General features: G+C 58.1%; 1 protein-coding gene across 2 annotated transcripts in view; it reads right to left on the bottom strand.

Moving 5' to 3' along the window:
• PPP2R5D (protein phosphatase 2 regulatory subunit B'delta) overlaps positions 1-26274 on the bottom strand; it is a 150526-nt gene that overhangs the window by 107155 nt on the left and 17097 nt on the right. For both annotated transcript variants that reach the window (XM_069768199.1, XM_069768201.1), the window contains exons 3-6: positions 16840-17011; positions 12933-13135; positions 12721-12831; positions 12500-12592 (exon numbers count right to left, since the gene is read on the bottom strand). In XM_069768199.1, coding sequence (XP_069624300.1) covers positions 12500-12592; positions 12721-12831; positions 12933-13135; positions 16840-17011 — 579 coding nt within the window. The remainder of the gene's footprint in view (positions 1-12499; positions 12593-12720; positions 12832-12932; positions 13136-16839; positions 17012-26274) is intronic.

Below are 26274 nucleotides of genomic sequence, written 5' to 3'. Positions count from 1 at the left end.
AGGTCCCCACCGCACACACGTCACAGCCACACCAGGCACAGAGGTCCCCACCGCACACACGTCACAGCCACACAAGGCACAGAGGTCCCCACCGCACACACGTCACAGCCACAGAGATCCCCACCGCACACACGTCACAGCCACACCAGGCACAGAGGTCCCCACCGCACACACGTCACAGCCACACCAGGCACAGAGGTCCCCACCGCACACACGTCACAGCCACACCAGGCACAGAGGTCCCCACCGCACACACGTCACAGCCACACAAGGCACAGAGGTCCCCACCGCACACACGTCACAGCCACACCAGGCACAGAGGTCCCCACCGCACACACGTCACAGCCACACCAGGCACAGAGGTCCCCACCGCACACACGTCACAGCCACACCTGTCACAGAGGTCTCCACCGCACACCAGTCACAGCCACACCAGGCACAGAGGTCCCCACCGCACACACGTCACAGCCACACCAGGCACGGAGGTCCCCACCGCACACACGTCACAGCCACACCAGGCACGGAGGTCCCCACCGCACACACGTCACAGCCACACCAGGCACAGAGGTCCCCACCGCACACACGTCACAGCCACACCAGGCACAGAGGTCCCCACCGCACACCAGTCACAGCCACACCAGGCACAGAGGTCCCCACCGCACACACGTCACAGCCACACCAGGCACAGAGGTCCCCACCGCACACACGTCACAGCCACACCAGGCACAGAGGTCCCCACCGCACACACGTCACAGCCACACCAGGCACAGAGGTCCCCACCGCACACACGTCACAGCCACACCAGGCACAGAGGTACCCACCGCACACCAGTCACAGCCACACCAGGCACAGAGGTCCCCACCGCACACACGTCACAACCACACCAGGCACAGAGGTCCCCACCGCACACACGTCACAGCCACACCAGGCACAGAGGTCCCCACCGCACACCAGTCACAGCCACACCAGGCACAGAGGTCCCCACCGCACACACGTCACAGCCACACCAGGCACAGAGGTCCCCACCGCACACCAGTCACAGCCACACCAGGCACAGAGGTCCCCACCGCACACACGTCACAGCCACACCAGGCACAGAGGTCCTCACCGCACACACGTCACAGCCACACCAGGCACAGAGGTCCCCACCGCACACACGTCACAGCCACACCAGGCACGGAGGTCCCCACCGCACACACGTCACAGCCACACCAGGCACGGAGGTCCCCACCGCACACACGTCACAGCCACACCAGGCACGGAGGTCCCCACCGCACACACGTCACAGCCACACCAGGCACGGAGGTCCCCACCGCACACACGTCACAGCCACACCAGGCACGGAGGTCCCCACCGCACACACGTCACAACCACACCAGGCACGGAGGTCCCCACCGCACACACGTCACAGCCACACCAGGCACAGAGGTCCCCACCGCACACACGTCACAGCCACACCAGGCACGGAGGTCCCCACCGCACACACGTCACAGCCACACCAGGCACGGAGGTCCCCACCGCACACACGTCACAGCCACACCAGGCACAGAGGTCCTCACCGCACACCAGTCACAGCCACACCAGGCACAGAGGTCCCCACCGCACACCAGTCACAGCCACACCAGGCACAGAGGTCCCCACCGCACACACGTCACAGCCACACCAGGCACAGAGGTCCCCACCGCACACACGTCACAGCCACACCAGGCACAGAGGTCCCCACCGCACACACGTCACAGCCACACCAGGCACAGAGGTCCCCACCGCACACACGTCACAGCCACACCAGGCACAGAGGTCCCCACCGCACACACGTCACAGCCACACCAGGCACAGAGGTCCCCACCGCACACCAGTCACAGCCACACCAGGCACAGAGGTCCCCACCGCACACACGTCACAACCACACCAGGCACAGAGGTCCCCACCGCACACACGTCACAGCCACACCAGGCACAGAGGTCCCCACCGCACACACGTCACAGCCACACCAGGCACAGAGGTCCCCACCGCACACCAGTCACAGCCACACCAGGCACAGAGGTCCCCACCGCACACACGTCACAACCACACCAGGCACAGAGGTCCCCACCGCACACACGTCACAGCCACACCAGGCACAGAGGTCCCCACCGCACACACGTCACAGCCACACCAGGCACAGAGGTCCCCACCGCACACACGTCACAACCACACCAGGCACAGAGGTCCCCACTGCACACACGTCACAGCCACACCAGGCACAGAGGTCCCCACCGCACACACGTCACAACCACACCAGGCACAGAGGTCTCCACCGCACACACGTCACAACAACACCAGGCACAGAGGTCCTTACCGCACACATGTCACAACCACACCAGGCACAGAGGTCCCCACCGCACACACGTCACAGCCACACCAGGCACAGAGGTCCCCACCGCACACACGTCACAACCACACCAGGCACAGAGGTCCCCACCGCACACACGTCACAACCACACCAGGCACAGAGGTCCCCATCGCACACACGTCACAGCCATGGAGGTCCCCACCGCACACACGTCATAGCCATGGAGGTCCCCACCGCACACACGTCACAGCCACACCAGGCACAGAGGTCCTTACCGCACACACGTCACAACCACACCAGGCACAGAGGTCCCCACCGCACACACGTCACAGCCACACCAGGCACAGAGGTCCCCACCGCACACACGTCACATCCACACCAGGCACGGAGATCTCCACCGCACACACGTCACAGCCACACCAGGCACAGAGGTCCCCACCGCACACCAGTCACAGCCACACCAGGCACAGAGGTACCCACCGCACACATGTCACAGCCACACCAGGCACAGAGGTCCCCACCGCACACACGTCACAGCCACACCAGGCACAGAGGTCCCCACCGCACACCAGTCACAGCCACACCAGGCACAGAGGTCCTTACCGCACACACGTCACAGCCACACCAGGCACAGAGGTCCCCACCGCACACATGTCACAGCCACACCAGGCACAGAGGTCCCCACCGCACACATGTCACAGCCACACCAGGCACAGAGGTCCCCACCGCACAAACGTCACAGCCACACCAGGCACAGAGGTCCCCACCGCACACACGTCACAGCCATGGAGGTCCCCACCGCACACACGTCACAGCCATGGAGGTCCCCACCGCACACACGTCACAGCCACACCAGGCACAGAGGTCCCCACCGCACACACGTCACAGCCATGGAGGTCCCCACCGCACACACGTCACAGCCACACCAGGCACAGAGGTGCCCACCGCACACACGTCACAGCCATGGAGGTCCCCACCGCACACACGTCACAGCCACAACAGGCACAGAGGTCCCCACCGCACACACGTCACAGCCACACCAGGCACAGAGGTCCCCACCGCACACAAGTCACAGCCACACCAGGCACAGAGGTCCTTACCGCACACACGTCACAGCCACACCAGGCACAGAGGTCCCCACCGCACACACGTCACAACCACACCAGGCACAGAGGTCCCCACCGCACACACGTCACAGCCACACCAGGCACAGAGGTCCCCACCGCACACACGTCACAACCACACCAGGCACAGAGGTCCCCACCGCACACACGTCACAGCCACACCAGGCACGGAGGTCCCCACCGCACACACGTCACAACCACACCAGGCACAGAGGTCCCCACCGCACACACGTCACAGCCACACCAGGCACAGAGATCCCCACCGCACACACGTCACAGCCACACCAGGCACAGAGGTCCCCACCGCACACACGTCACAGCCACACCAGGCACAGAGGTCCTCACCGCACACCAGTCACAGCCACACCAGGCACAGAGGTCCCCACCGCACACACGTCACAACCACACCAGGCACAGAGGTCCCCACCGCACACACGTCACAACCACACCAGGCACAGAGGTCCCCACCGCACACACGTCACAACCACACCAGGCACAGAGGTCCTTACCGCACACACGTCACAGCCACACCAGGCACAGAGGTCCCCACCGCACACCAGTCACAGCCACACCAGGCACAGAGGTCCCCACCGCACACACGTCACAGCCACACCAGGCACAGAGGTCCCCACCGCACACACATCACAGCCACACCAGGCACGGAGATCCCCACCGCACACCAGTCACAACCACACCAGGCACGGAGGTCCCCACCGCACACACGTCACAACCACACCAGGCACGGAGGTCTCCACCGCACACACGTCACAACCACACCAGGCACAGAGGTCCCCACCGCACACACGTCACAGCCACACCAGGCACAGAGGTCCCCACCGCACACACGTCACAGCCACACCAGGCACGGAGGTCCTCACCGCACACACGTCACAGCCACACCAGGCACGGAGGTCCTCACCGCACACACGTCACAGCCACACCAGGCACGGAGGTCCCCACCGCACACACGTCACAGCCACACCAGGCACGGAGGTCCCCACCGCACACCAGTCACAACCACACCAGGCACGGAGGTCCCCACCGCACACCAGTCACAACCACACCAGGCACGGAGGTCCCCACCGCACACACGTCACAACCACACCAGGCACAGAGGTCCCCACCGCACACCAGTCACAGCCACACCAGGCACAGAGGTCCCCACCGCACACCAGTCACAACCACACCAGGCACAGAGGTCCCCACCGCACACCAGTCACAGCCACACCAGGCACAGAGGTCCCCACCGCACACCAGTCACAGCCACACCAGGCACAGAGGTCCCCACCGCACACCAGTCACAACCACACCAGGCACAGAGGTCCCCACCGCATACACGTCACAACCACACCAGGCACAGAGGTCCCCACCGCACACACGTCACAGCCACACCAGGCACAGAGGTCCCCACCGCACACCAGTCACAACCACACCAGGCACGGAGGTCCCCACCGCACACACGTCACAACCACACCAGGCACAGAGGTCCCCACCGCACACACGTCACAGCCACACCAGGCACGGAGGTCCCCACCGCACACCAGTCACAGCCACACCAGGCACGGAGGTCCCCACCGCACACCAGTCACAGCCACACCAGGCACGGAGGTCCCCACCGCACACACGTCACAGCCACACCAGGCACAGAGGTCCCCACCGCACACCAGTCACAGCCACACCAGGCACAGAGGTCCCCACCGCACACCAGTCACAACCACACCAGGCACGGAGGTCCCCACCGCACACACGTCACAACCACACCAGGCACAGAGGTCCCCACCGCACACACGTCACAGCCACACCAGGCACAGAGGTCCCCACCGCACACACGTCACAGCCACACCAGGCACAGAGGTCCCCACCGCACACCAGTCACAGCCACACCAGGCACAGAGGTCCCCACCGCACACACGTCACAGCCACACCAGTCACAGAGGTCTCCACCGCACACACGTCACAGCCACACCAGGCACAGAGGTCCCCACCGCACACCAGTCACAGCCACACCAGGCACAGAGGTACCCACCGCACACCAGTCACAACCACACCAGGCACAGAGGTCCCCACCGCACACCAGTCACAGCCACACCAGGCACAGAGGTCCCCACCGCACACCAGTCAAAGCCACACCAGGCACAGAGGTACCCACCGCACACCAGTCACAGCCACACCAGGCACGGAGGTCCTCACCGCACACACGTCACAGCCACACCAGGCACAGAGGTCCCCACCGCACACACGTCACAGCCACACCAGGCACGGAGGTCCCCACCGCACACCAGTCACAACCACACCAGGCACGGAGGTCCCCACCGCACACACGTCACAACCACACCAGGCACGGAGGTCCCCACCGCACACCAGTCACAGCCACACCAGGCACAGAGGTCCCCACCGCACACCAGTCACAACCACACCAGGCACAGAGGTCCCCACCGCACACACGTCACAACCACACCAGGCACAGAGGTCCCCACCGCACACACGTCACAGCCACACCAGGCACGGAGGTCCCCACCGCACACACGTCACAACCACACCAGGCACAGAGGTCCCCACCGCACACCAGTCACAGCCACACCAGGCACGGAGGTCCCCACCGCACACCAGTCACAACCACACCAGGCACGGAGGTCCCCACCGCACACCAGTCACAGCCACACCAGGCACGGAGGTCCCCACCGCACACCAGTCACAACCACACCAGGCACGGAGGTCCCCACCGCACACACGTCACAGCCACACCAGGCACGGAGGTCCCCACCGCACACCAGTCACAGCCACACCAGGCACAGAGGTCCCCACCGCACACACGTCACAGCCACACCAGGCACAGAGGTCCCCACCGCACACCAGTCACAGCCACACCAGGCACAGAGGTCCCCACCGCACACCAGTCACAACCACACCAGGCACAGAGGTCCCCACCGCACACACGTCACAGCCACACCAGGCACGGAGGTCCCCACCGCACACACGTCACAGCCACACCAGGCACGGAGGTCCCCACCGCACACACGTCACAACCACACCAGGCACGGAGGTCCCCACCGCACACCAGTCACAGCCACACCAGGCACGGAGGTCCCCACCGCACACCAGTCACAACCACACCAGGCACGGAGGTCCCCACCGCACACCAGTCACAGCCACACCAGGCACGGAGGTCCCCACCGCACACCAGTCACAACCACACCAGGCACGGAGGTCCCCACCGCACACACGTCACAGCCACACCAGGCACGGAGGTCCCCACCGCACACCAGTCACAGCCACACCAGGCACAGAGGTCCCCACCGCACACACGTCACAACCACACCAGGCACAGAGGTCCCCACCGCACACACGTCACAGCCACACCAGGCACAGAGGTCCCCACCGCACACACGTCACAGCCACACCAGGCACAGAGGTCCCCACCGCACACACGTCACAACCACACCAGGCACAGAGGTCCCCACCGCACACACGTCACAACCACACCAGGCACAGAGGTCCCCACGGCACACACGTCACAGCCACACCAGGCACAGAGGTCCCCACCGCACACACGTCACAGCCACACCAGGCACAGAGGTCCCCACCGCACACACGTCACAACCACACCAGGCACAGAGGTCCCCACCGCACACACGTCACAGCCACACCAGGCACAGAGGTCCCCACCGCACACACGTCACAACCACAACTGGCACAGAGGTCCCCACCGCACACCAGTCACAGCCACACCAGGCACAGAGGTCCCCACCGCACACACGTCACAGCCACACCAGGCACAGAGGTCCCCACCGCACACACGTCACAACCACACCAGGCACAGAGGTCCCCACCGCACACACGTCACAGCCACACCAGGCACAGAGGTCCCCACGGCACACACGTCACAGCCACACCAGGCACAGAGGTCCCCACCGCACACACGTCACAGCCACACCAGGCACAGAGGTCCCCACCGCACACACGTCACAACCACACCAGGCACAGAGGTCCCCACCGCACACCAGTCACAGCCACACCAGGCACAGAGGTCCCCACCGCACACACGTCACAACCACACCAGGCACAGAGGTCCCCACCGCACACACGTCACAACCACACCAGGCACAGAGGTCCCCACGGCACACACGTCACAGCCACACCAGGCACAGAGGTCCCCACCGCACACACGTCACAGCCACACCAGGCACAGAGGTCCCCACCGCACACACGTCACAACCACACCAGGCACAGAGGTCCCCACCGCACACCAGTCACAGCCACACCAGGCACAGAGGTCCCCACCGCACACACGTCACAACCACAACTGGCACGGAGGTCCCCGCCGCACACACGTCACAGCCACACCAGGCACGGAGGTCCTCACGGCACACCAGTCACAGCCACACCAGGCACAGAGGTCCCCACCGCACACACGTCACAGCCACACCAGGCACAGAGGTCCCCACCGCACACCAGTCACAACCACACCAGGCACAGAGGTCCCCACCGCACACCAGTCACAACCACACCAGGCACAGAGGTCCCCACCGCACACACGTCACAACCACACCAGGCACAGAGGTCCCCACCGCACACACGTCACAGCCACACCAGGCACAGAGGTCCCCACCGCACACCAGTCACAGCCACACCAGGCACAGAGGTCCTCACCGCACACACGTCACAGCCACACCAGGCACAGAGGTCCCCACCGCACACACGTCACAGCCACACCAGGCACAGAGGTCCTCACCGCACACACGTCACAGCCACACCAGGCACAGAGGTCCCCACCGCACACACGTCACAGCCACACCAGGCACAGAGGTCCCCACCGCACACACGTCACAGCCACACCAGGCACAGAGGTCCCCACCGCACACCAGTCACAACCACACCAGGCACAGAGGTCCCCACCGCACACACGTCACAGCCACACCAGGCACAGAGGTCCCCACCGCACACACGTCACAGCCACACCAGGCACAGAGGTCCCCACCGCACACCAGTCACAGCCACACCAGGCACAGAGGTCCCCACCGCACACACGTCACAGCCACACCAGGCACAGAGGTCCCCACCGCACACACGTCACAGCCACACCAGGCACAGAGGTCCCCACCGCACACACGTCACAGCCACACCAGGCACGGAGGTCCCCACCGCACACACGTCACAACCACACCAGGCACAGAGGTCCCCACCGCACACACGTCACAGCCACACCAGGCACAGAGGTCCCCACCGCACACCAGTCACAGCCACACCAGGCACAGAGGTCCCCACCGCACACCAGTCACAGCCACACCAGGCACAGAGGTCCCCACCGCACACACGTCACAGCCACACCAGGCACGGAGGTCTCCACCGCACACACGTCACAGCCACACCAGGCACAGAGGTCCCCACCGCACACCAGTCACAACCACACCAGGCACAGAGGTCCCCACCGCACACACGTCACAGCCATGGAGGTCCCCACCGCACACACGTCACAGCCACACCAGGCACAGAGGTCCCCACCGCACACACGTCACAGCCACACCAGGCACAGAGGTCCCCACCGCACACACGTCACAGCCACACCAGGCACAGAGGTCCCCACCGCACACACGTCACAACCACACCAGGCACAGAGGTCCCCACCGCACACACGTCACAGCCACACCAGGCACAGAGGTCCCCACGGCACACACGTCACAGCCACACCAGGCACAGAGGTCCCCACCGCACACACGTCACAGCCACACCAGGCACAGAGGTCCCCACCGCACACACGTCACAACCACACCAGGCACAGAGGTCCCCACCGCACACACGTCACAGCCACACCAGGCACAGAGGTCCCCACCGCACACACGTCACAGCCACACCAGGCACAGAGGTCCCCACCGCACACCAGTCACAGCCACACCAGGCACAGAGGTCCCCACCGCACACACGTCACAACCACAACTGGCACAGAGGTCCCCACCGCACACCAGTCACAGCCACACCAGGCACAGAGGTCCCCACCGCACACACGTCACAGCCACACCAGGCACAGAGGTCCCCACCGCACACACGTCACAGCCACACCAGGCACGGAGGTCCCCACGGCACACACGTCACAACCACACCAGGCACAGAGGTCCCCACCGCACACACGTCACAGCCACACCAGGCACAGAGGTCCCCACCGCACACACGTCACAGCCACACCAGGCACAGAGGTCCCCACCGCACACACGTCACAGCCACACCAGGCACAGAGATCCCCACCGCACACACGTCACAGCCACACCAGGCACGGAGGTCCCCACCGCACACACATCACAACCACACCAGGCACAGAGGTCCCCACCGCACACACGTCACAGCCACACCAGGCACAGAGGTCCCCACCGCACACACGTCACAGCCACACCAGGCACGGAGGTCCCCACCGCACACACGTCACAACCACACCAGGCACAGAGGTCCCCACCGCACACACGTCACAGCCACACCAGGCACAGAGGTCCCCACCGCACACACGTCACAGCCACACCAGGCACAGAGGTCCCCACCGCACACACGTCACAGCCACACCAGGCACGGAGGTCTCCACCGCACACGTCACAACCACACCAGGCACGGAGGTCTCCACCGCACACACGTCACAACCACACCAGGCACAGAGGTCCTTACCGCACACATGTCACAACCACACCAGGCACAGAGGTCCCCACCGCACACCAGTCACAGCCACACCAGGCACAGAGGTCCCCACCGCACACACGTCACAACCACACCAGGCACAGAGGTCTCCACCGCACACACGTCACAACCACACCAGGTACAGAGGTCCCCACCGCACACACGTCACAGCCACACCAGGCACAGAAGTCCTTACCGCACACACGTCACAGCCACACCAGGCACAGAGGTCCCCACCGCACACACGTCACAACCACACCAGGCACAGAGGTCCCCATCGCACACACGTCACAGCCATGGAGGTCCCCACCGCACACACGTCACAGCCACACCAGGCACAGAGGTCCCCACCGCACACACGTCACAACCACACCAGGCACAGAGGTCCCCACCGCACACACGTCACAGCCACACCAGGCACAGAGGTCCCCACCGCACACACGTCACAGCCACACCAGGCACAGAGGTCCCCACCGCACACCAGTCACAGCCACACCAGGCACGGAGGTCCCCACCGCACACCAGTCACAACCACACCAGGCACAGAGGTACCCACCGCACACACGTCACAACCACACCAGGCACAGAGGTCCCCACCGCACACCAGTCACAGCCACACCAGGCACGGAGGTCCCCACCGCACACCAGTCACAACCACACCAGGCACAGAGGTACCCACCGCACACACGTCACAACCACACCAGGCACAGAGGTCCCCACCGCACACACGTCACAGCCACACCAGGCACGGAGGTCCCCACCGCACACGTCACAACCACACCAGGCACAGAGGTACCCACCGCACACACGTCACAGCCACACCAGGCACAGAGGTCCCCACCGCACACACGTCACAGCCACACCAGGCACGGAGGTCCCCACCGCACACACGTCACAACCACACCAGGCACAGAGGTCCCCACCGCACACACGTCACAGCCACTCCAGGCACAGAGGTCCCCACCGCACACACGTCACAGCCATGGAGGTCCCCACCGCACACACGTCACAGCCACACCAGGCACAGAGGTCCCCACCGCACACACGTCACAGCCACACCAGGCACAGAGGTCCCCACCGCACACACGTCACAGCCACACCAGGCACAGAGGTCCCCACCGCACACACGTCACAGCCACACCAGGCACAGCGGTCCCCACCGCACACACGTCACAACCACACCAGTCACAGCCATGGAGGTCCCCACCGCACACACGTCACAGCCACACCAGGCACAGAGGTCCCCACCGCACACACGTCACAGCCACACCAGTCACAGCCATGGAGGTCCCCACCGCACACACGTCACAACCACACCAGGCACGGAGGTCCCCACCGCACACACGTCACAGCCACACCAGGCACGGAGGTCCCCACCGCACACACGTCACAGCCACACCAGGCACAGAGGTCCCCACCGCACACACGTCACAGCCACACCAGGCACAGAGGTCCTCACCGCACACACGTCACAGCCACTCCAGGCACAGAGGTCCCCACCGCACACACGTCACAGCCATGGAGGTCCCCACCGCACACACGTCACAGCCACACCAGGCACAGAGGTCCCCACCGCACACACGTCACAGCCACACCAGGCACAGAGGTCCCCACCGCACACACGTCACAACCACACCAGTCACAGCCATGGAGGTCCCCACCGCACACACGTCACAGCCACACCAGGCACAGAGGTCCCCACCGCACACACGTCACAGCCACACCAGGCACAGAGGTCCCCACCGCACACACGTCACAGCCACACCAGTCACAGCCATGGAGGTCCCCACCGCACACACGTCACAACCACACCAGGCACGGAGGTCCCCACCGCACACACGTCACAGCCACACCAGGCACAGAGGTCCCCACCGCACACACGTCACAGCCACACCAGGCACAGAGGTCCCCACCGCACACACGTCACAGCCACACCAGGCACAGAGGTCCCCACCGCACACACGTCACAACCACACCAGGCACGGAGGTCCCCACCGCACACACGTCACAACCACACCAGGCACGGAGGTCTCCACCGCACACACGTCACAACCACACCAGGCACGGAGGTCTCCACCGCACACACGTCACAACCACACCAGGCACGGAGGTCTCCACCGCACACACGTCACAGCCACACCAGGCACAGAGGTCTCCACCGCACACACATCACAGCCACACCAGGCACAGAGGTCCCCACCGCACACCAGTCACAGCCACACCAGGCACGGAGGTCCCCACCGCACACACGTCACAACCACACCAGGCACAGAGGTCTCCACCGCACACACGTCACAGCCACACCAGGCACGGAGGTCCCCACCGCACACACGTCACAGCCACACAGGACTCCACCGCACACAAGGACACAAAACACTCTTCTTACCGATAGCACAAATTTCTGGTCAATGTACTTCTTTGCCACATTGGGCTGAAAGTCCGGAGACTCGAGAAATCTGAGGAAAAACTCATAGACGAGCTAAGGAAGAAGAAAAAGAAGCCGTGAGACACATCGTAAACCGAGGTCAGAGGTGACCCCTACCCAACAATGGAGAGCGATACCCCACAACCAGTGGCCCACACGTGCTCCTCACCCCCCGACATCACCTGCAGATGCGGCCAGGCGGCCTCCAGAGTCGGCTCATCTTCCTCAGGGTCAAATTCTGCTCCGCTGGGGTTAGATGACGGTGGAAGCGGCCGGAACAAATTCACCGAGAACTGAAAAACGCACCATATGAGATACAGAACAGATACATGGAGCACTGGCTGCCACACTCCTGACATGCTCTACGCTGCCGACTGGCGGGGAGGACCCTCACCATGTGCACAGCCTCGGGGTAGATGCAGTCCGTGAGAACATCGCGACTGTGGGTGATGTACTCCACCATCTCGCTGAGGGCCGCTCGCTTAACCTCCTTGTATTTCAGGTCACTGAGAGGATCAGACACAAAATCAAAGAGGACGCAGCACTGACGGATCTTCTGGACGAGGAGGGTCTCGCGCTCTTCACTCAGAGGGCACTCTGCAAGAAAAGGAGGGATTTGGAGACTACTGACAGACACGCGAGACTGACAGCCAGAGGCCGCGCCGACACAAGGGCGACGGGCAGAGGCCGCACCGACACAAGGGCGACGGGCAGAGGCCACACCGACACAAGGGCGACGGGCAGAGGCCACACCGACACAAGGGCGACGGGCAGAGGCCGTCCCGACACAAGGGCGACGGGCAGAGGCCGTCCCGACACAAGGGCGACGGGCAGAGGCCGCCCCGACAAGGGCGAAGGGCAGAGGCCGCACCAACACAAGGGCGACGGGCAGAGGCCACACCGACACAAGGGCGACGGGCAGAGGCCGTCCCGACACAAGGGCGACGGGCAGAGGCCGCACCGACAAGGGCGACGGGCAGAGGCCGCACCGACAAGGGCGACGGGCAGAGGCCACACCGACACAAGGGCGACGGGCAGAGGCCGTCCCGACACAAGGGCGACGGGCAGAGGCCGCACCGACACAAGAACGATGGGCAGAGGCCGCAACGACAAGGGCGACGGGCAGAGGCCGCACCGACACAAGGGCGACGGGCAGAGGCCGCCCCGACACAAGGGCGATGGGCAGAGGCCGCACCGACACAAGAACAATGGGCAGAGGCCGCACCGACACAAGGGCGACGGGCAGAGGCCGCACCGACACAAATGCGAAGAATAAAGGATGCAAAAGCACTAATAAAAAGATGGTGGAAGGCGGTCCCTGCTCACAAGAGCTTACCATCTACGAGGAGATGTCATTGCTTGGTGTCTCACACACGGTCTGCCCATAGCACAGTGAGGTCACCGCTTGGCGTCTCACACACAGTCTCCCCATAGCACAGTGAGGTCACCGCTTGGCGTCTCACACACAGTCTGCCCATAGCACAGTGAGGTCACCGCTTGGCGTCTCACACACAGTCTGCCCATAGCACAGTGAGGTCATTGCTTGGCGTCTCACACACAGTCTGCCCATAGCACAGTGAGGTCACCGCTTGGCGTCTCACACACAGTCTGCCCATAGCACAGTGAGGTCACCGCTTGGCGTCTCACACACAGTCTCCCCATAGCACAGTGAGGTCACCGCTTGGCGTCTCACACACAGTCTGCCCATAGCACAGTGAGGTCACCGCTTGGCGTCTCACACACAGTCTGCCCATAGCACAGTGAGGTCACCGCTTGGTGTCTCACACACAGTCTGCCCATAGCACAGTGAGGTCATTGCTTGGTGTCTCACACACAGTCTGCCCATAGCACAGTGAGGTCACCGCTTGGTGTCTCACACACAGTCTGCCCATAGCACAGTGAGGTCACCGCTTGGCGTCTCACACACAGTCTGCCCATAGCACAGTGAGGTCATTGCTTGGCGTCTCACACACAGTCTGCCCATAGCACAGTGAGGTCACCGCTTGGCGTCTCACACACAGTCTGCCCATAGCACAGTGAGGTCACCGCTTGGTGTCTCACACACAGTCTGCCCATAGCACAGTGAGGTCATTGCTTGGTGTCTCACACACAGTCTGCCCATAGCACAGTGAGGTCACCGCTTGGCGTCTCACACACAGTCTGCCCATAGCACAGTGAGGTCACCGCTTGGTGTCTCACACACAGTCTGCCCATAGCACAGTGAGGTCATTGCTTGGCGTCTCACACACAGTCTGCCCATAGCACAGTGAGGTCATTGCTTGGCGTCTCACACACAGTCTGCCCATAGCACAGTGAGGTCATTGCTTGGTGTCTCACACACAGTCTGCCCATAGCACAGTGAGGTTATTGCTTGGCGTCTCACACACGGTCTGCCCATAGCACAGTGAGGTCACCGCTTGGCGTCTCACACACAGTCTGCCCATAGCACAGTGAGGTCACCGCTTGGTGTCTCACACACAGTCTCCCCATAGCACAGTGAGGTCATTGCTTGGCGTCTCACACACAGTCTGCCCATAGCACAGTGAGGTCACCGCTTGGCGTCTCACACACAGTCTGCCCATAGCACAGTGAGGTCATTGCTTGGTGTCTCACACACGGTCTGCCCATAGCACAGTGAGGTCACCGCTTTGCGTCTCACACACAGTCTGCCCATAGCACAGTGAGGTCACCGCTTGGTGTCTCACACACAGTCTGCCCATAGCACAGTGAGGTCACCGCTTGGCGTCTCACACACAGTCTGCCCATAGCACAGTGAGGTTATTGCTTGGCGTCTCACACACAGTCTGCCCATAGCACAGTGAGGTTATTGCATGGCATCTCACACACGGTCTGCCCATAGCACAGTGAGGTCATTGCTTGGCGTCTCACACACAGTCTGCCCATAGCACAGTGAGGTCACCGCTTGGCGTCTCACACACAGTCTGCCCATAGCACAGTGAGGTCACCGCTTGGCGTCTCACACACAGTCTGCCCATAGCACAGTGAGGTCATTGCTTGGCGTCACACACGGTCTGCCCATAGCACAGTGAGGTCACCGCTTGGTGTCTCACACACAGTCTGCCCATAGCACAGTGAGGTCACCGCTTGGCGTCTCACACACAGTCTGCCCATAGCACAGTGAGGTCACCGCTTGGCGTCTCACACACAGTCTGCCCATAGCACAGTGAGGTCACCGCTTGGCGTCTCACACACAGTCTGCCCATAGCACAGTGAGGTCACCGCTTGGTGTCTCACACACAGTCTGCCCATAGCACAGTGAGGTCACCGCTTGGCGTCTCACACACAGTCTGCCCATAGCACAGTGAGGTCACCGCTTGGCGTCTCACACACAGTCTGCCCATAGCACAGTGAGGTCACCGCTTGGCGTCTCACACACAGTCTGCCCATAGCACAGTGAGGTCATTGCTTGGCGTCTCACACACAGTCTGCACATAGCACAGTGAGGTTATTGCTTGGCGTCTCACACACAGTCTGCACATAGCACAGTGAGGTTATTGCTTGGCGTCTCACACGCAGTCTGCCCATAGCACAGTGAGGTCATTGCTTGGCGTCTCACACACGGTCTGCCCATAGCAGTGAGGTTATTGCTTGGCGTCTCACACACAGTCTGCCCATAGCAGTGAGGTTATTGCTTGGCGTCTCACACACAGTCTGCCCATAGCACAGTGAGGTCATTGCTTGGCGTCTCACACACGGTCTGCCCATAGCACAGTGAGGTCATTGCTTGGCGTCTCACACACAGTCTGCCCATAGCAGTGAGGTTATTGCTTGGCGTCTCACACACAGTCTGCCCATAGCACAGTGAGGTCATTGCTTGGCGTCTCACACACGGTCTGCCCATAGCACAGTGAGGTCATTGCTTGGCGTCTCACACACAGTCTGCCCATAGCAGTGAGGTTATTGCTTGGCGTCTCACACACAGTCTGCACATAGCACAGTGAGGTCATTGCATGGCATCTCACACACAGTCTGCCCATAGCACAGTGAGGTCACCGCTTGGCGTCTCACACACAGTCTGCCCATAGCAGTGAGGTTATTGCTTGGCGTCTCACACACAGTCTGCCCATAGCACAGTGAGGTCATTGCTTGGCATCTCACACACGGTCTGCCCATAGCACAGTGAGGTCATTGCTTGGCGTCTCACACACAGTCTGCCCATAGCAGTGAGGTTATTGCTTGGCGTCTCACACACAGTCTGCCCATAGCACAGTGAGGTCATTGCTTGGCGTCTCACACACGGTCTGCCCATAGCACAGTGAGGTCATTGCTTGGCGTCTTACCTTTCAGTGGGGGAAGTTTGTGGAGTTCTCGGTTCTTGCTCAGACTGAATCTGGATGAACTTTGCCTTCGCTCCCGCTTCACCACTTGCCCTCCACCGCTATACTGGATCTTGTTCAGCTGAGTGGGAGGTGGAGCGCTTGGGCTGGGGCGCTTGTTCACCCCTTGCTGAGCCTACATGATGAATGCATCACGTTACTACCAAGAGCCATCAGGATCTACCCAGCAACCACCCACCTGCTCCCCACTATACAATCCAGTGAAGAGCTGTTGCAGCACCGGCATCCTCTACAAACCACCGCCACACACCGTTTACTGGTCATGTGCCTGTGATGTGTCCAGAACCATCTCCAGGAGAAAATCCTGCCGTTATCACACACTGCCCAAACCACATGTCAACTCAAACAAGCTACTAAGGCAATCTGTCCGGCCTCCCGCACTATACAGGAAGCAGCACCTCGACCCAGTGCGCAGACCAGAGTAGTCAGGAATGACGGTGCTGTCATCAGCGGGTCATAGTATACAGGGCTATGACTGGGTGTCACGTACCCGCTTCTCAGCACGTGACTTGGGGTTGCGCCTGCAAAGGTTAATCTATCTCCCCCCTCTCTCAGTCCATGATTCAACCTCTGTCCTACGCTGTAATGGGAGTATAAATCACACACCGACCCAGGCCACACACCCGCTCATACACGCTGCCACCACTCAAACACACGGGCGATGAGTCCTGGAAATATTACTACTACTGTCTACCACTCATAGGGCTCACACAGTTTAAGGCTATGGATTCTTTAGAACATACAAGGTTCAACTTATTACATGTTATGCTTTAATATAAAAGGTACAGTGCTTATAACAAAGAAAGATATAAAAATATGGTAATAAAGAGACATACAAATATGCAAACCAGTTATTGTCACGATATGGTATGAAATATCATAGAAGTTTAGTTGCTCTTCAGCTCATGAACTGACTAAATACTTTTTTGCCCCACTGTATATATATATATATATGTACAGTGGGGCAAAAAAGTATTTAGTCAGTCAGCAATAGTGCAAGTTCCACCACTTAAAAAGATGAGAGGCGTCTGTAATTTACATCATAGGTAGACCTCAACTATGGGAGACAAACTGAGAAAAAAAAATCCAGAAAATCACATTGTCTGTTTTTTTAACATTTTATTTGCATATTATGGTGGAAAATAAGTATTTGGTCAGAAACAAAATTTCATCTCAATACTTTGTAATATATCCTTTGTTGGCAATGACAGAGGTCAAACGTTTTCTGTAAGTCTTCACAAGGTTGCCACACACTGTTGTTGGTATGTTGGCCCATTCCTCCATGCAGATCTCCTCTAGAGCAGTGATGTTTTTGGCTTTTCGCTTGGCAACACGGACTTTCAACTCCCTCCAAAGGTTTTCTATAGGGTTGAGATCTGGAGACTGGCTAGGCCACTCCAGGACCTTGAAATTCTTCTTACGAAGCCACTCCTTCGTTGCCCTGGCGGTGTGCTTTGGATCATTGTCATGTTGAAAGACCCAGCCACGTTTCATCTTCAATGCCCTTGCTGATGGAAGGAGGTTTGCACTCAAAATCTCACGATACATGGCCCCATTCATTCTTTCATGTACCCGGATCAGTCGTCCTGGCCCCTTTGCAGAGAAACAGCCCCAAAGCATGATGTTTCCACCACCATGCTTTACAGTAGGTATGGTGTTTGATGGATGCAACTCAGTATTCTTTTTCCTCCAAACACGACAAGTTGTGTTTCTACCAAACAGTTCCAGTTTGGTTTCATCAGACCATAGGACATTCTCCCAAAACTCCTCTGGATCATCCAAATGCTCTCTAGCAAACTTCAGACGGGCCCGGACATGTACTGGCTTAAGCAGTGGGACACGTCTGGCACTGCAGGATCTGAGTCCATGGTGGCGTAGTGTGTTACTTATGGTAGGCCTTGTTACATTGGTCCCAGCTCTCTGCAGTTCATTCACTAGGTCCCCCCGCGTGGTTCTGGGATTTTTGCTCACCGTTCTTGTGATCATTCTGACCCCACGGGGTGGGATTTTGCGTGAAGCCCCAGATCGAGGGAGATTATCAGTGGTCTTGTATGTCATCCATTTTCTAATTATTGCTCCCACTGTTGATTTCTTCACTCCAAGCTGGTTGGCTATTGCAGATTCAGTCTTCCCAGCCTGGTGCAGGGCTACAATTTTGTTTCTGGTGTCCTTTGACAGCTCTTTGGTCTTCACCATAGTGGAGTTTGGAGTCAGACTGTTTGAGGGTGTGCACAGGTGTCTTTATACTGATAACAAGTTTAAACAGGCGCCATTACTACAGGTAATGAGTGGAGGAAAGAGGAGACTCTTAAAGAAGAAGTTACAGGTCTGTGAGAGCCAGAAATCTTGATTGTTTATTTCTGACCAAATACTTATTTTCCACCATAATATGCAAATAAAATGTTAAAAAAACAGACAATGTGATTTTCTGGATTTTTTTTCTCAGTTTGTCTCCCATAGTTGAGGTCTACCTATGATGTAAATTACAGACGCCTCTCATCTTTTTAAGTGGTGGAACTTGCACTATTGCTGACTGACTAAATACTTTTTTGCCCCACTGTATATATATACACATATACATACATTAAAAGATCTGGTGTAAGCCCGAGGGTTGATCGCCAGCAACAAAACAAAAGCGGATTTCATAGCAGCCATCATGGAACACGACAGTGCAGCGCCCCCCAATGTGAACGTGGAGGAGACTGAATTCCAGAGGGAGGTAAAGAACAAACTGGCGTTCTATGGCCCAAACCCTGCAGTAGGGATCATACGAGAAGCGATGGCTGATGTGCGTACTGATCTGAAGGAAAAGATGGCCGAGCGGACCAGGATAGAGCTAGCCAAGATGGAGATGGCAGTGCGGACCAAAGTGGAGCTGGCCAAGATGGAGATGGCCGAGCGGAGAGAGGAGAGTCAGCGAGCAAGGGGAGCTCTGGCATTCGACCAGGTACCTTCAACAGTAAGCCACAAAAGGATCCAGTATAATGTCTTCCGACAGTTGGGGGAGGCAGAGGAAGACATTGCTGGCTTTCTGCAGGACTTTGAGCGGCAGTGTGCCCTTCATCACGTGAAGCCGGAGGAACGGGTTCAGATTCTGGCCAGCAAGCTGACAGGCCAGGCAGCGGACGCCTATCGCACGGTACCCGATGAGGACTGTATGGACTATGAGCGGATCAAAGAAGTGATCTTGGCCCAGTATGCACTGACACAAGAGGCATACCGCCAAAAGTTCCGCGGACTTATAAAACGAGTAACCGATACCCACGCTGAATGGGCCTGTAAATTACAGCGGTCACTGCTACAGTGGGTACAAGGGAGCCAAGCAACCACTAAGGAGGACGTCCTCCAGCTCTTCTTGTTAGAACGATTCTTTAATGGACTAACCCCCGAGACACAGGAATGGCTTCGGGACAGGCGGCCAACGACTCTTGAGGAAGCCGCTCGTCTGGCCGATGAACATCATGATGCCAGGAGGCCTCAGTTGTCCGGATCAAAGATGGTCACTAGGGGTCCGCCCATGGACCTGGAGGGACCCAAACCACTGAAGATTGTAGGGGGACCAGTTAGAAACCCGGCCTACCACAGTTCCCCTGGGGCGCGATGCCACACCTGCCGTCAGCTGGGCCACCTGCAACGACAATGTCCCAACCGGACTCAGCATACCCAGTGGCCAAAGGCGGGAACAGCTACCTTCAGCCGGGCTGCTGTACACTGCTACCAAGGCGAAGATGACCCGACATTGTGGGCTACAACTAACCAAGGGGTGGAAGACATGGAGGAAGTGCTGCATGAAGTAGACCCCGTGCAGGCAGCCCGGGCAGATAATCAACAACAGCATCGACAGGTCGTGTGGGTTAATGGGAAATGCATGCAGGGACTAAGAGATTCCAGAGCAACTTTAACCCTTGTGAAGCCTCATCTCGTCCAGGACCAAGAGAAGACGGACCGGACAGTGGCAGTCCGTGTAGCAGGGGGAGCCATACATCGACTGCCCACTGCCAGGATTCACCTGAACTGGGGAGTCGGGAATGGCCTTGTTGAGGTCGGCTTGATGGAGGATTTGCCTGCAGACGTTTTGCTGGGAAATGACTTGGGGCCCATGTTGTCTGCCCTCTCGGTTGCCCCTCTGGCTGAGACATATCCTGTGACCACCCGGAGACGAGCTCGAGCTGCGGAGGCGGAATCACACTCAGAGGAGGCCCAGGTAAGACATCCCAGCCCTACACGTATTCCCATAGCCAGACACATTTCTTGGGCCACCCCAGATGAATTTAAGAGGGAGATACTTGAGGATCCTTCATTGGAGGGATATCGTGGGAAGGCACAGGAGGGGAGAGGGATACTGGAAGGGGAACAGTTTATATGGAAGCAGGGACTCCTCTACCGGATCACAGAGCAGCACCACACAGGGACGAGCCCCACTATAAAATGACAGCTGGTAGTTCCCAAGAAGTATAGGCAGGAGTTACTGCGAATCTCTCATGACATACCCTTGGCCGGGCACTTCGGCGTCAATCAGCAGAGATGACCAACCAACTGTGGAAGCTGTGCGGCGTAAAGTCCATTAGAAGCGCCCCGCACCACCCGCAAACCAATGGGTTGTGTGAACGCTTTAACGGGTAAAACAACTCATTGGGACTTTTACCAGGACCTACAGGGACCGGGAGAAATTCTTGCCTCACCTTCTGTTTGCCTATCGAGAGGTGCCCCAAGAATCCATGGGGTTCTCCCCGTTCGAGCTGGTATACGGGAGACGGGTAAGGGGACCCCTAGACTTAGTGCTAGAACACTGGGAAGGGGAGGGCATCATAGAAGGAGTACCTATTGTACCCTATGTGCTGGAATTCCCGGACCGCCTACAGGAGCTGACCCAGGCTGTACGTGGGAACATGCAGGTGGCCCAGCGGCGCCAGCGCGTATGGTACGATCGGAGGGCCAGAGAGCGCACCTTGGAAATAGGGCAGAAGGTCCTGGTATTACAGCCCACTAGGCAGAACAAGTTCCAAGCTGCTTGGCAGGGGCCCTACCAGGTAGTGGGGAAAATAGTCGACACCACCAATAATGTTGCCGATTGTGACGACCCCAGGGTTATCCGCATGTTCCACGTGAATATGCTGAAGCCCTACCGGGAGCGCCCTGAAGAGGTAGTGGCCATCTGTGCACCTGAAGCAGAGGATTTAGCCGGACTTCCCTTGCCTGATGTCTTAGGGGAGAGGACTCAGTCTAAAACATGGGACCAGGTACTCTGGGGCGAAGACTTAGGTCCCAGGGAGAGACAGCAGGTGGAGGAGTTGTTGAGGCAGCGACAGAGGATGTTTTCGGGGAAACCCGGGTACACTCACCTGGCACAACACAAGGTTGAGACCCAGGATCAGACCCCCCTGCGACAACCCCCCTTCCGCGTCCCTGAGTCTGTACGAGAAGGGATGCGACAAGAGATACAAGAGATGTTGCGTTTAGGGGTCATTGAAGAGTCAGATAGTCCCTGGGCATCCCCCGTAGTGTTAGTGCCCAAGAAGGATGGGACTACACGGTTTTGTGCAGACTATCGTAAGCTCAATGAGAAAACAGTGACGGATGCGTATCCCATGCCGCATGTGGATGACTTGTTAGACCGGCTGGCGGGGGCAAAGTATTTGACCACCATCGATCTATGCAAAGGCTACTGGCAGATTCCCCTTAGTCCTGATGCTATTCCCAAGTCGGCATTTGTCACCCCGTTTGGCTTATTCCAGTTTCGAGTTATGCCATTCGGGATGAAGACTGCCCCGGCGACCTTCCAGAGGCTGGCTGACGCTTCTGGATGGTCTCCAGGACTATGCGTGTGCCTACCTGGATGACATCGCCATCGACAGTGCGACATGGGAAGAGCATCTATATCACCTAGAGACAGTATTAGACAGGATCCACAAGGCTGGAATCACCCTGAACCCAAACAAGTGTCACGTGGGCAAAGCAGAGGTTCAGTATTTAGGGCATTGGGTGGGAAGTGGGAAACAGAGACCAGAACCAGCCAAGATTGAGGCCATAGCCAAATGGCCCACCCCACGCACTAAAACCCAGGTCATGGCGTTTCTAGGGACAGCGGGGTATTACAGGAAATTCGTTCCCAATTACAGCAGCGTAGCCAAGCCCCTCACTGATCTGACCCATAAGAACCAACCCCGCCAGGTAACCTGGACCCCAGAGTGTGATGAAGCCTTCCGCCAGCTAAAGGACGCCCTCACCAATACCCCTGTATTGGCCGCACCAGATCCAACTAAACGTTTCCTGGTTCACACAGACGCTTCTATGTTTGGATTGGGGGCAGTACTGAGCCAAGTCGGGCCGGACGGCCAAGAACACCCGGTAGCTCACCTGAGTCGGAAACTACTGCCCCATGAATTGAGCTATGCGGCCATCGAGAAGGAGTGCCTGGCGGTAGTATGGGCACTCAAAAAGTTACAACCATATTTGTATGGACGACAGTTTTCCCTCCTAACGGACCATAATCCCCTAGTCTGGCTTAATCGGGTCTCCGGAGACAACGCCAGATTACTGCGGTGGAGTTTAGCCCTACAACCTCTGGACTTCACCATCCACTACAGACCCGGCAAACAAAATGGTAATGCCGATGGACTAAGTCGACAAACGGAACTTGTACCAACCCCATAAACTTCAGTCATTCCCAAACCGATCCGTTAAGGATCAGACTGTGTATGCCGATCGCTTCGCTGAAAAGGGGAGCCGTGTTACAGAACCCCAGCACCAAGAATATGTTATGCAGTATATATTATGTATAATAGGTTCCATGTGAAATGCATCAGTCCACAGGCTGCATCTCTGAGCAGAGGGGACACGATATTCCCCTTTTGTCCGCCCCCCACCTTTGTAATTCCCACAGTAAATATCAGCAGGCTCCGGCCACCTGCGACTATTGTAATGAATGTCTGGCCTGCCGCTTTTCTATTGGCCTGCCCTGTGTATCTGTGTGATATATTCTGTGTGCTGTGAGTAAAGTGTTGTCAGACTGGAAATACGTGGAGAAGCAGTGATCTTTTATATGCTCCCTATGTAACCATGCGATTCCAGCCAGCGTCCTTCATTCAGACTCCAGCCAAAGAAGAGTGGACCTCCTGAAACACAGGGTGGTACTGAAAGAGGTACCCCAGCTTGGTAGACCCCGTTACATATACCACCCTCACTGCAGTGTGTGCCCGATAACCAGTACGTGACTGGGCAGCCTCTCCGGTGACTACTTATCCTAGGTGAGGTTCCCTGACTGACCTGAGGGTAAGGAAGCGCCAGAGAGCTGCGACTGTGTAAGCTCCATCACAGATTGGTGGCGGCGTAAGAATATCCGTATACCCGGCTCCTCACGTGAGTGGTTTTCATTACAGTGCACATCACCAGAAGACCCTCATCCCCACAGTGAGGCATGGTGGAGGCAACATTGTGCTCTAGGGATGGCTTTCCGAAGCTGGAACTGGGGCTTTAGACAAGGGTGAGGAAATTATGGACAGAACAAATAGACAATTTTACATCAGAAACTTCCGTCCAGAAACTCAACTTCAGCTAAAAAAGCTGAAGATGAGGAGGAATTTCCCCCACTTTCAGCGCAACAACCCTGAGCGACCTCCATATAATTAAAAGAACAACGTCTCCAGAAGGACGAATCTGTGGTGACCTGAAAAGGTCTCACTGATTAATATATATATATATATATATATATATATATATATATATATATATATATATATATATATATATATATATATATATATATATACACACACACACACAGACTGTATATATGTTTTTAATAATATTTGAGCCGATGGATCCATGATATGTCCATTTTGCAAGCCTGCGAGAAAAAAAAGTCGCCGTACGGATGCCATACGGATAAACTTGTGCATAAAAATCGCATCCTCGCATTGAATACGGGACAGTGTTTTGGGACAATTACTGCGTATTACGGCCATAAAAAACGGACCGTATTTTCATACGCTGAGTGTGACACCGGCCTTAGTGTGAGGGTGTGCAGATTTATGCAACCAAATTATGTTGGACGGTTGCTGCCGTGCTCTGCAGGCCCCAGCTGAGCCATCACCTGTGATTTCTATGAATATGTTCTGTACAGCGGTCACTGCGCAGCATCACCAAACCAGGGATTCAAGCTTCAGGAGGCTAATTTGCATATTCCAGGTGCCTTCTGGGAGAAGCGAAGTCTCCCTAAGCTAGAAGATCGTTGGGTACAGCCGGGACCAGCTGCTTCGAAAGCATCACCAAACCGCGCGCCGTAAGAATTTTTGCCTGTAGGACATTATTGCAAGAGAGCTTGGCTGAGTAGATTACACAAGAAGGAAAACACACAGCAAGTCAGCAGGATCTAGGAGCAACATGGCAGATGTGACAACCTACATGGTGAGCTGCAGCATGTGCTACATGTTGACAGATCGACCAGAAGAAGAATCCAATTTCACCTGTCAGAAGTGTAGACTAGTGGCCCTTTTAGAAGAAAAGGTGCGGGGTCTGGAAGAAAGAATAGCAACTTTGAAACTCATCAAAGAGAATGAAGACTTTCTAGACAGAACAGAAGCATCTCTACTGGTCACAGAAGGTGAAAAAAGTGTCAGAGAACCTCCAAAAGCAGATGAGTGGAAGCATGTGACCAAAAGAAGCAAGAAGACCATGGAGAAATCACCAACCACACAACTGAAGAACCGATATCAAATCTTTGTAGAGGATGAAGATGGCACACCTAAGGATGAAGCAATACCAGCAAGCTAAAAAGAAAAGGGCACACAGCAACAAGTGACAGCAAAAAGTACAGCCAAGAAGCAACGAAGAGTGGTGGTGGTGGGAGACTCACTACTGAGAGGCACAGAAGCAGCCATCTGCAGACCGGACATAACTGCAAGAGAAGTATGCTGCCTTCCAGGTGCGATGATCAAGGATGTGACCGATAGGATACCAAAGCTCTTCAGCTCCAAGGACGTCCACCCATTTCTTCTGATACATGTTGGCACCAATGACACGGCAAGGAAGGACCTACCGACAATCTGCAAGGACTTTGAAGAGTTGGGGAAGAAAGTAAAGGAACTGGATGCACAGGTAGTTTTTTCTTCTATCCTTCCAGTAGACGGGCATGGCACCAGGAGATGGAACAGGATCCTTGATGCAAACAACTGGCTAAGACGATGGTGCAGACAACAAGGATTTGGATTCCTGGACCACGGTGTGAATTACTGGTATGATGGACTCCTCGCCAGAGACGGACTACACCTCAACAAACCTGGGAAACACACATTCGCCAGAAGACTCGCTACACTCATCAGGAGGGCGTTAAACTAGAAGAAGAGGGAACGGGAAGAAAAACATTAGACTTGAACAAAG

The sequence above is a fragment of the Ranitomeya imitator genome, chromosome 5, assembly GCF_032444005.1.
Source record: "Ranitomeya imitator isolate aRanImi1 chromosome 5, aRanImi1.pri, whole genome shotgun sequence".
In the NCBI taxonomy this organism is placed as follows: Eukaryota; Metazoa; Chordata; class Amphibia; order Anura; family Dendrobatidae; genus Ranitomeya; species Ranitomeya imitator.
The sequence above is the reverse complement of the archived record's forward strand: the minus strand, read 5'-3'. Positions and strand labels throughout refer to the sequence as shown.